Below are 12,453 nucleotides of genomic sequence, written 5' to 3' on the forward strand. Positions count from 1 at the left end.
AACCGTATATTTTTGGCGGGGGATAAAGTATGAGAGGTTATTTTACCAAACCACCAAGGATGAAGAAGACCATGAAAAGACGACCCAGTGTGGTCTTTGCATAAACGTCTCCATAGCCCACAGTGGACATGGTGACCATGAGCAGGTACACACACTCCCAGTAGGAGAGTTCCTGGGAGTTCTGAAAGTCTTCCCATGGGTCTCCGGAGTTTTCCACCTGGAACACAGGTCAGGATGTTTACAGCAGGTGATTGAGAGAACCAACGTCATGGTAGGGATGGAGACAGAGGCAGAGGCTTAGTGAGCTCTATTTTTTGCACTGATGCTTCAGATAGTGAGTGAGTGAGTGAGTGAGTGAGTGAGTGAGTGAGTGAGTGAGTGAGTGAGTGAGTGAGTGAGTGAGTGAGTGAGTGAGTGAGAGTGAGAGAGACGGAGACAAAGAGGAAACCAATATTACGGCTTGAGTGAATGAATGAGCAAGTGACTTAGTGACTGTGGTTGTTGTGTAGAGAAATTTAGAGTATTTCCATATAACGCTAACATACGATCAATTGTGGGACAATTACAAAAATTCTACAATACAATTATACCAAATTGCATTGTATATAAACAAACTTTTGAAATGATGTAATAAAAAGTTGTTTGTTATACCAAATACAAACATTTGCCATGCTCCTATAGTGCATGTTGAATGAGCTGGTGACTCCAAACTTACCAAATGGATGAATCCGGCTGCTGTAAGCCATGTGCTTATGAAGATTGAGCACAGGTTCACCAACTTTATCGAGTTACTAGTGGGAAAGGCATTACAACACACTGCTGTAATCTTCAATATTCAAACATACCATTATAGCACAGTGAGCGGGCGAGGGGGTTCAGAGACTAACATAGTGTTACAGCACGTTGTTCAAATACAAAAGTTGGATACATGATCGTATCCTAGAACACGTTTTACCAGGATGCAAATTTGTTGCTACAAAACGCAGGTGCATGTGGTTTGTATGACTTGTATGTTTCTCCATTTTAAACTCCTGCATTAGTACAAGGGAATTATGCAAGTTAAAAAAAACAACATAATGTTCTGGCCGGACAAATGTCTTTCTTGAGATTAAAAATGTAACCGTAACACACTGTGATGTGATTTCAGTGGCCTCGGTACATTCATCGAGTGTGTGTGTGTGTGTTTGTGTGTGCCCTCTTCTTACCTTCCTCTGAGTAAATGAGTGAGGAGATTATTGTGAACATTTTGTCGAGCTATAAGCTCTCGCTGACATCTGCGCAAAAAACCCTTAATTCTAAACAGCAGAGGAATGGACAGAATGGCGTGTCCAATTCTGCAGGATGCAGACTATTCTGTGGCAATGTGTGTGTAAGCATAACTTCGTTGAAGAAGAATCACATATAACTTAAAACATACAGACCATAACTATACTATAATACTACAGCTTTTTGGGGGTATTGCGAAATAGTTCAAGTTCAAAATAGTACTTTTAAAGCTCCTATATAGAAGAGCAAACCACAAAATAAATTAATAAATCATGCCTTGAAAAACAAAAAAATGCCCCAACACACAGCATGCAAAATCTGAGCGTACGCATGCAATGTCTCTGAAATAAACAGAAAACAAATGGACAAACGGAGTACAAAACATGACACACATTTCGGGTTAAGACTCAGATCACGACAATGAGAATATAACAAGGGACTTACCTCGTTTTCAATATATTCAAAAACTGTAAAATTTCTGAGAACTGTATGAGTCTTAAGGCCCTTAAGAACCTCAAGCCTGTGGGAAGAAAGACCAAGAGTGAGTTACCCGGGGGGATGAACACAACAACAGGGGTTAAAAATCCTGCACTGGCCCCCCAGCGCACAGTCTCACAGCACGCCAAACAACACCCGCGTACCTGTCAGCCCCTCGTCCATTTTGACCAGCTTCAACGGATTCATTTTGGTTACAAAAGTAACAATCGATCGTTAGTTCTGATGAAAGACGACTTAAACCACGCCAAAAGATGCAGCACTAGCTCTGACTATTAACTTATGCAAAATGAATATTGCAGCCACCGTGGGACAAGACAGTGGCCACCAATTCGGCCTGGTCTGGGAAACCTTGATTAAAATGTGACTCATATGCTTTTAATCTCGCTCGCATTATCTACCTGATACGGTTTTCATTAGCGAGGTGTGTGTCTGTCTGCGTGTGTGTGTGTGTGTGGGGGGGGGGGGGGGGGGGGGGGGGGGGGCGGACGCGGGAGTACAGCCCAAAACAGCCAGCGAGATGAGACCCTGGATTATCAACAGACAGGTGGGTGTCCCGTGGGCTTCGGTAAACAGAGGTGACGTCAAATCAATCTTTTTTTGCCCCTCGTTTCAAAAGAGGCTGCAGAGAGAGAGACAGAGCGGAGTTGAAGCCTGATGCACTGAATTGAGTGAAGGGGGATGTGAGTCAGAATCACCACTGACAACAAAGTGCCTCCACAGGCCATTGATTAGTCAACCGCACGCTGCTGCTCACCGGAGACCAGAGCCCAGTGAGCCAAACACCACGCTGTTCGCACTGTTTTATGACTCAACCGACAGCGCGAGGTAGACTGCGTGTGGATTCGCCGACCTGCCATACGTTCCTTGGACGCACAACCTAGGAAATCCTGAGGAGCCCCTTTACAGTATATATCGTTAGTGAACCAAAAGACCAAGACAGCAATGCAACTGGTTGTCCCACTATCAAATTTGGAGGCTTTCAAACAATGAATTGTGAAAAAGGAAATCGTAAACAGCAGTTTTCCAACTACCAGGAGACCGGGTCATGCTTTACCTGTGTAAACATGGCTCTATAAATTCCTGGTGGTAAAAGCTGTTTTTTGATGAAAATGTGAAAAAAATAGGATCTGAATGACTTTATTCTCTGCCAGCAGGGATTTCCTATTTTTGGGTGATAATTTACAGTAGCTTTCGCCTGCTGTCCACATAAGAACAGAAGTGCACAGCAAAGCCTCACAATCCTCAACTTGAGCCTGTTTCATCTGACAAACACACACACACACACACACACACACACACACACACACACACACACACACACACACACACACACACACTGGGGGGGGGGTTGCGTTACCCTCAAGGTGGGTGGGGCGGTGTGAGGAAGGGGGGGGGATCAGGTGGGAGCGTTCCACCCTTCATCCTCCTCCTCCTCCTCCTCCTCCTCCTCCTCCCCCTGCTCCCTCTCTGAGTCTCTTACCCCAGTAATAGACGAGGTGGAAGCACGAGCCCAGGTTATAGCACACCGTGTCCTGCTCTGCCTTCTCGGCGGCCTGCCCGTGTCCGGACCTGACCCGGTACCCCTTCTGGAAGAGCTCCCCCGTGGACTTCTTGCGCCGCCTCTGGTTCACCACCGCCGTGGTGGGGCGGCCCCCCGCGTCGGGGCGACTGTACACCATCATCTTAGCGGGGATCATGATTCTGAGCACTGGGATGTGAGATCTCCACCGCCGCCCTCCGGTAACAAGCGAGCCAACGTTCGGTCCTTCCAGTCAACAGTGAGATGACCAAGCGTCCCGAGGTTAGCCTGCTAATGGTTGTGCGTGTTTACTGGTTCACTGTTGAGCATCTCCCCCCCCCCCCTTTCCCTCCCCCACCCCCTCCCCTGGGTAGCTTACTCCGACATGAAGTACAAAAAAAAAAAAAGGGCGGGCATTGCTGTGGTTCGACGACAACATGACAAGGAGACCAAACGCGTATCAGGATGTTTGATTTGACCGGCGCGGCGCGAGTGGGAGGGGCCAACGACAACCACAACAAAACAACACCACAAAAAAACAAAAAGAGGAAATGAGTGACCAAATGAGATCCCATGGGGATCTCATTTGGCGGCGGACCCTGGGAGAGTCCTCGCCTGGCCACGCCCGGGTACACGAGGCAGGGGGCTTAGAGAAAACCCCATTTCCCATCAGGATATTAAAGTGTAAGCTCCTTTAGCCCTCATCCAGAGAAATCAAGAGGCCCCGGGCAGCTAGTGTACACATCAGATGGACGGATAGCCTGGTGTAATCTCACCATGGTGCCGTGGTCCAACACTGATGGTGACTAGCAAGCCGTTCATTGACTGGTGACACTGACAGGATCTGTAGTCTTGGAAGGTTTCATTTTTTTAACAGCACACGGGTCAAGTGACACACCAGTGTCTTCCGGATAAGCTTCTGAATCAGAGCCTTATGGATCAGAGCCTTCTGAATCAGAGCCTTCTGAATCAGAACCTTTTGTATCGTCGCTCTTCGTCCGATGATGCGAACGTGTGCAATTCACATGCCCTCGTGAATCATGTGAATGAAATCTTACTGCGTTGATGTAGACCTCGTTATAGTGCTATTGGGTGTGCCACATTGAATGGCCAAGCTTGAGAAAAACGCAATGCAGCAATGTGTCTCGTCTGATTGCTATGATTCCAGGGTCAAACTATCATAATGTGTATGTAACTGCATATAATGTAACTATTATATTCATGAATTGCAATTATACATCACGCACTCATCTTCACCGCAGTCACTCAATGTGATGTGTGTGTGGCCTGATTCATTTCTACAACAACCATTTAGGAGACGACCCACACAATCACTTCACTGAATTCCCACGAAGGGGAGATCTCTCCGGGCGAGTTGTGGCGGCCAGATTAATGGTGAAAGCCTCTTTCTGTGTTTACATTTCAGCGGCCTATGATTTAAAAGCTGCAGTGTGGCCCCTCTGCAGATGGCTAAGCTAGATGGGTATGAATGTGACGCTCTAAAGCACTCAATGTTCCCCTGGCAAAGCTTTCACTTCAAACTGCAGGAGATAAATGTGACTCCAAAATAAATAGCCAACAGCCCACCAACCAAGGAAAATGGACTTTATGCAGCCTCAACCAATGACACAGTACATCTGAACGGACTGTCAAAATCCGAATGTCCGAATATAGTTATGAAGTGATTGTTTGACAGGGTAATCAGAGGGCTATCTTTTAACATTTGTTGTATGCATGTACTTCACACACGTTTGGACATTTGCGTACATGGATGTCTGCTGATGCATGACAGTTATTCATGCATCAGCAGGAAAAAACATTTTTTTGTGCATGGGTTTTTGTGCATGAGAGAATTTCTTTGTTCAAGCCTGAACCCGGGCTTACAATTACAACCAGTTAGTGTGAAGTGTGAAGATAACAATGAATGTACGTACACACACACACACACACACACAATAACATTTGTATGCTAGGATGGAAGAAGAACTAATTAAATTAACAACTCCTCTGCTGTACTCTGGCCTGGCAGGTGTCAGCAGCAACCACTAGATGGCAGTGTCCATGCAAGCTTCATGTGGCTTTCAAGTTGTGGGCGGGTGACGTCATCGCAGCGTCTCTCAAACAACATGGTGCCACATCCACATTAATCTAGTACCACCTTAACAGGATAATGTTTATTTTTCCACAGTGTTCTTAAACCAATACTGAAAATATAACAATGTTGTATTTGATAGAAAGGCAGGTACATATAGCGTTGGGTGTGAACCGCATTCATCAAAAGAACAACTGCTAAATGTTGCTCTCAGGGCCAATAATGAGGTGAGGAATACAGAAATTAAATCCTCGCAGACGCATTCCTGGTGAGGGGATTCACACCTTTTGCAAACGAAAACGTTCTCTAGCACCAGAGAACCATGAACAAAGCCTGTGACCTTCTTTTAAACCCGGTCTGACTCATACGTTGACCTCCATAGATTGTCTGGTATGATCTATGCACTGGGTGAAGGACATTCGAACAATCACGAGCCACCTGACACTGACGGCCACATCACGCAGGAATTGCTCCCACGGAAATGTGCGTGACCAATTTAAATGATGGAGCCCTTGACCTCAACAATCACAGCAAAAGGCTCATCTCCCGGCGACCATGAGTGTGGGACGTTCAGGCTGTTGAAACTATCGAGAAAACAATAAAGCCTGATGCGTCGCCTCTTCGACGTCCACCTGTTATCCAATTTGTGCGCTCGCGCGGAACGGAAAGTTCCCACTGAGCGTCGGCCGCAATGACTTTCCCTGCCAAAGAAAGTCTCGCAACATTGGTAATAATACTCAGGGCGACAAAAGGGCACCCGTCCAAGCAGTTCCCCGTCCGTAAAGAGATTACGCCGTGACCCCGAAACGAAGACCTCAGCCATTCTCAGACAAGTGGTGAAAATTAATTATACACCGTGGAGTCGGACCGATTTGTCTTGGCTCGAGAGCCCAGTTTTCTCCTTCATTGAACACAAGGAGCTCTTGAAGGGGAACTCTCAAACCACTGGGTGGCACCAAAGGCTTGAGACCTCTCCAGTCTCTACTCAAAACCCTGCACGCAGACACACACGCACACACACAGGATGACACCTGAAGCCCTGGCCCGGCATACCCACACAGCCCTCCAGACAGTCCCCTCACCTAACCAACTTCTGTTCAGGTAGACGGACACAAAGACGGGAGGCACGGTGAAGAAGTCCACCACGGAATTGACCTCCAGCCAGAACCACAGCTTGTCATTGGCAGCGATGAACTGGGAACAATGGACAAAGAAGGCACGGTGATTACTCTCCACAGCCCATGTATGGCTCTCTGGTCACTTGTGGAACAGTGTGGCTGTACTCACGCGCAGGCCAAAGTAGAGCAGGAAGAACACGTTGAACGCCATGTCGATCTGCAGCGTGTAGTCCTCGTAGAAGTAGTGGCAGGACTCAATAGCACTGCAGAGTAGAAGAGAGAGACAAACATGTCAGGCCCAATAATAACATAGGGAGGGGGATGATGGGGAATAACTCTACCATACATATATATTATGACATTATTAAATGGCACACATATGCATTCTTCGTTTTCCTGAAGATGCAATCCAAATATTTACACAACATAGATTAATCTTTAAAGTGCAATAGTGAATCGTTTTCTCAAAAGGATGTTTCACCGTTAAGAAAGAGACATGCATTCATTGTCCGTACAAGCAATAACTTGAGTAGTATGCTTGGTTAACCCTTAAATAACTGCCAAACGTGTCTCAGGAATAAGCCTTATTCGCCCACGCAATACGGCTTGTTTCTAAGCGTGCCCTTTTCCATTTCCTTTCATCAATGTGGCTGCCTTTCCTACCTCTGTAGACACGATCAATGTTGTTTTTTTTAGTTGGCTATTAGAAGCTATCAGGCTAGATGGAAATGCAAAGCAAGAAGCAGTAGTTTAAGGGTTAAATACATGCAGGGTTCATATCGTTTCTCTATGTGATCAAGCAGCAATGGCGGATGCTAGCAATGTAGTGGAGTCTCACCCTCAAAAAACTTGTTATCTGGCAATAAGAATTCACATAAACAATAAAGAGAAATAAGTCACCACGTCAGGGCTCGGCAAATGGCAATACATTCATTGCATGGGTTAGTAAAGGGTACTTCCTGAATGGGGTGGAACCTGCTGTTTTGTGAAGATTCAAGCCATACGTCTGTAATCGGCAAACAATTGGGGGAAAATAAAACAAATAGAACCGACCATTCCCCCAATAGCGTGTATTATTGTTGGACTTTGCCATTGAACCATTTAATCGACAATTGGACATTGAATCCCGCCATGTTTACCATGAGGGCAGTGAAGGAGTTAACAATGGATTTCAGCAACTGTTAATCATGGATCATGCAATTGTTATGGCTTGGGTGTGTAGGCGAGGTTTGGTTTTTCCTTAGGGTAGGTTAGTGACTTGCGTATGTTAAGTGTGTTTCAGTTGGTTAAAGTTTTGTGTGTTTCACATAGGCAACATTGGTGCATCCTCCCTCTAACAAACTGTCTTTCTTGTTGTACCGCTATAGTGAATGGTGTGCACCGTCTATTGGTCCATAAAAGCTACTCAAAACACGTTTTAATACCACTCAGAATGAGGGCGGACACATTTTTTACGCAACGGTTTATTAACTACCTGGGATAAAGTATTTTTCATCAAGTGGGCTTTATGGGTTGATACTAAAATGCCACAGGGATTATATTGGGGTTGCTCGGATGTATGTGATGTCAAGGTTCTTCTCACACACACACAAACATACACACACCAAGACCGATGTTCAATCTGGTGCCCCTCTTACAATAGTCTAGCACTTCTCCCTGATTCTCTGCAAAGATGCCCGGGCCACAGTAATGGCTGTCGTATAGCAGGCAGACCAGGCCAGAGTAATGACCACAACGGGCCGAATCTGCTCTGCTGAATAATTGAGTTCCAGAGAGGGGCCTGGTCAGGAAGCGACAGCGGCTGTCATATATGTAACCCCCCCCAACACACACACACACACACACACACACACACACACACACACACACACACACACACACACACACACACACACACACACACACACACACACACACACACACACACACACACACACACACACACACACACTTCCCCCTCTCTTCCACTGGCTATAGGCCGATATAAGCCCCAGGCTGAACCTGAATAAAACACACTAGGATACTCATTGAATGTGGTGAGAAATTGAGATGGTCATCTGCTCAAGTCAAGATTGACATTGGCAGGATGACTCAAGAGAGAGACCCGCGGCAATACATAATAATGGTATCACGGTGAATCTTATGTCCCCATAGGGCAAGCCTCTTGTTCTACAGGGAGCGGGCGTATTGGCAATTATACAATGGGTGTCGGAATTATTCCAAGCCAGGTCGCAAGACACACCTGGGAGGGTGCAGCAAAGCCTTATTATGGGAGACGACAATTCGGGACAGCTGACAGGTGCACAGAGATCCTAAATTAGTGTCACAAAACGATGTGAAAAAAATCGTAAAAAGTCGAAAGAAAAGTATCTGTAGGCCTGAAGATAACGGACAAGATAGATGTGAAAACCCATCGCAGGGATATAATTGTAATGTAGGACATTCCGCATCGAAAGTTATAAAAAAGCAGACTATATGACACAATGGAGTAATGAACAGCGTGCCGGAGAAGCTATGCAACACTTTCCAGACTCTTTCTAGGTCGGGTGTCAACCGGAAGAGAAAAAGTTATCCATGCAGGAGGTTTTATCTGTGCTCCGGAAAATAAAAAATATTTTCTTTTTAGCACGGTGATGTAAGAATTTCCTGTTGACTTCCTGTCCGTGGCGGCGGCTAGGTGTACTGGTCCTCCCTGCTGGAGGGAAAACCCCCCAGGGCTAATTAGGGAGCCGGCGGCTTCTGTGGCAGTCAGCCGATGCTTGCAAGAGGGGGGCGCCCAGGGGAGTACGCTAACTTCCTGTACTTTGGCCCTCGGTAAGAGGCTGGCTGGGTGGACAGGGGCGTTAAAGATAGGATCTCAAAGATCTAAAAGTTAGACTTTAATATAAAAACTAGAACAAAGACAGACCCATCCCCTCTTAACACCACCACCACGTGACTCAGCCATTCTGGATAAAACGTTGAAACATTATTCATGGCACGGCATATGCGTCGCCAACAAGGGCATCGCTAATGCGTACGGAGGGCGAGGCGAGGGGTCAAAGGTCACTCTTCATCCGCCGAGAAGGGCTATTGGACACTGCGGGCCGGGCCGAGGGGAAGGGAAGACACAGATGGTGTCGCCGATGGGCCGTAACTCTACCTTCTGGTTTTTCCACATAATTACATGAGACCACGCTCACCATGCGAAGCCTGTGCAGAGCCACACAAAGCCCCCCGCCTCATATGCAGTCTAATGAAATTACATCAACCCACGCGGCCCACCAAGAGTACAACGGGCAGAAAGTAAGCCCTGTCCGTTAGAAAGAAAAAACGATTCCCCCCCCAACATTCTTTTATATCGACTTCCTTTGCTGAGGCCCTGATGAAAGCGTGTGTTTGTGGTGGCTGCTGCTCTTCTGCTGACTAATGGAATGTCCAGACGAACGGTAAACAGAATTGGTAAACTGTAGCGCTGGGAGCTCACAAAGCCGGGAGGCTCTGTTCCCGGAGACTGATGAGCGATGGCGATTGTTCTGGAACGTCGCTCCCGTTCCTGTTTCCTGTCTCCAAGCCCTGCAGATTAGTGCAGCTCCATCTGAACACGATAAGTGTGGTTTTACCACCTTGAGGTAGCCCGAGGAAACCCATAGGGGGAGTGGTCTCCAATTAGAATCATGCAGCACACACATTTATGAATCGTTTTATGCGTACAAAGGCGATGAGTTTGTGGTTTATCTTGGGTGGAAGGGTGACTATGGGCTACTGTCCTGTTCTGTGACACTGGAGCGATAGGGATAGCTTAGAATCCCAGGTGTCAAAGTTCAAAGCTTGCGTTATGCTTGGAAAGACACCTGTGTGGTCGAAATACATTTCATCCTGTTTCAATTACGCACTCTGCTGTGCAGCGGCAAGGCACAAGGTGGGCTGTGACGTGGTTTGCAGCTCAGATAGAGAGAGTTATCCTTATACAAGATATGAGATTATAATTCACACAACAAAACAAAATATGAAATACTTACTCAGAGGAATCGATGAAGTATATTACAAGGGCACCGATGCTGAGGGCAAAGACGAGCACCACCTGAAATATAATAAAAACAATGAAAGAAATGGATGAATGAAAAGACAGAAATACACAGAGGTACTGCTGCAGGATTTCCGGCAGTTAAAAAACGGTTAAAGTTGATGGCTTTCTGCCTTTGGCTTTCGTTGTGTTGGACGACATGTCATGTTGACCAGGGCCACACACATATCTGTTTTTGTTTACCATGACCTTTGACATTTAAAGGCTCAGGAGAAAGGAATGCAGCAGTTGTTAATGTCCAGAAGTCATTTGTTTTTTGGAAGAGGCTGACTAACTAAAACCACAGCGATTCCTTTGTTTGCCACTCACCGTCTCAAAGAAGACCTGTTCAAGAGGTTCACAAAGCTGGAGTTTCATTCACACACCATGTCCCACTCCTACGCTACCTTTACCATACTGCTCGTCATGCATTGAATTATTGTGTTTGACTTTAAATGCATTCATGTATTCATTGACACACACAAACATTCATGAATGTAGACTTCAATTCATACGTCAGTCTTTGATTCTCTCTCTCTCACGCACAACCAAACACCCAAGCACGGCCAGAGGCCCTGACCCACAAACAAACACACACACACAGATAAACACAAGTCCATTAACTAAACAAGCTCCTCCGCTGTAGTGCACCTCATGAACTGTCAATTGTAAATATATTGTAGTGTTTTTATAACAGGCATAAACACACACAAATACAAACACACACAAAGGAGAGCGGCATTACCATACCGTTGGCGATGCTATGCAGCTTGAAAAATTGTCAGTGTGTGTGTGTGTGTGTGTGTGTGTGTGTGTGTGTGTGTGTGTGTGTGTGTGTGTGCTTGTATACATGTGTGTGTGTGTGTCTGTGTGTGTGTGCAAACGTGTGTGAGGGAAAATGTGCATGCAGTGTTCCCCTCAGCACTGTATGGTTAAGGCGGCCACTTTAACAACAATAGGGCCCCGCCTTGACTAACAATGTATAAAAAAAAAAAATATATATATATATATTTTTAATGAATATCTTTTAAATATTATGAATTAACAAAGTAGAAAACTCTCGTAGGGAAAGAAAACATACTTCCATAAGGTATAAAAAAAATGAATCGGTAATACTGTTCCCCCCCCCCCCCCGCTCCTTGACCACCTTGACTAAGACATTTTCTGGGGGAAACACTGGCATGTATACATTGGTGTGTATGAGTGTGCGTGCGTGTGTGTATGAGTGTGTGTGCGGCTCCCATTTTGTCCGTTCCTGAGAGGGCCATCCCCCGCCACTCCAAGAACCCACCGCGACGCCACAGAAGCAAAGGCTCCAGACATGCTAGCATTGCCAGGCGGACGCACTCTTCCTGTGACATCCGCAAACCATGACAAACACACACGGAGCACTGAGAGTGAATCAATATAACGGTCCTTGTCTGTGTGGCCATGTTTCCCCCTGTGGCGGACACAGGGGGAAACATGGCCGCAGGAAAGAAGAAACAGTCAATGTCCATGATGGAACTGGGAACCAGAGCGTCTACTCCTGTACCATGTGACTGAGCAGCCTTTGCAGCTGACGCTAGCAGAGGCAATAAGGCTACACAATAATAACAATAACAACAATAATAAAGCAACCCAATAATACAACCATTAAGATAACCGTGTTTGAAGCGGGTGTACTGAGAGAGATTTTGTGAACAAAACTTAATTTTAATATAAACAGAACAGAGCATCATCATATAAATAAAATGGATTTTTTTAAGAGGTAACAAGCATTCCACTGTTGTTGCATGTGTCATGCATATGACTCATTCACCTGGAAACAGACTCTTAAACTTGAATAAACTGTTATTTTAACCAGCTCTACAAATACTTCATTCCAAAGGTTAGACTTTCAGATCAAATTGACCCATGTTATTACTTTAATCAA

The 12,453-nt window shown here is 45.8% G+C and overlaps 1 protein-coding gene across 8 annotated transcripts in view; it reads right to left on the minus strand.

Annotated features, from left to right (window-relative positions):
• Nucleotides 1-12,453, minus strand: part of LOC115530790 (calcium-activated potassium channel subunit alpha-1) — a 79,275-nt gene that overhangs the window by 32,574 nt on the left and 34,248 nt on the right. For 7 of the 8 annotated variants that reach the window (XM_030339560.1, XM_030339558.1, XM_030339559.1 and 4 more), the window contains exons 3-8: nucleotides 10,495-10,556; nucleotides 6,663-6,756; nucleotides 6,458-6,569; nucleotides 1,711-1,786; nucleotides 716-791; nucleotides 47-217 (exon numbers count right to left, since the gene is read on the minus strand). In XM_030339560.1, coding sequence (XP_030195420.1) covers nucleotides 47-217; nucleotides 716-791; nucleotides 1,711-1,786; nucleotides 6,458-6,569; nucleotides 6,663-6,756; nucleotides 10,495-10,556 — 591 coding nt within the window. Of the gene's footprint in view, nucleotides 1-46; nucleotides 218-715; nucleotides 792-1,710; nucleotides 1,787-3,244; nucleotides 6,332-6,457; nucleotides 6,570-6,662; nucleotides 6,757-10,494; nucleotides 10,557-12,453 lie in introns of those variants that run through there. The other variant, XM_030339564.1, reaches the window with a different exon arrangement.

The sequence above is a fragment of the Gadus morhua genome, chromosome 18, assembly GCF_902167405.1.
Source record: "Gadus morhua chromosome 18, gadMor3.0, whole genome shotgun sequence".
NCBI classification, from domain to species: domain Eukaryota; kingdom Metazoa; phylum Chordata; class Actinopteri; order Gadiformes; family Gadidae; genus Gadus; species Gadus morhua.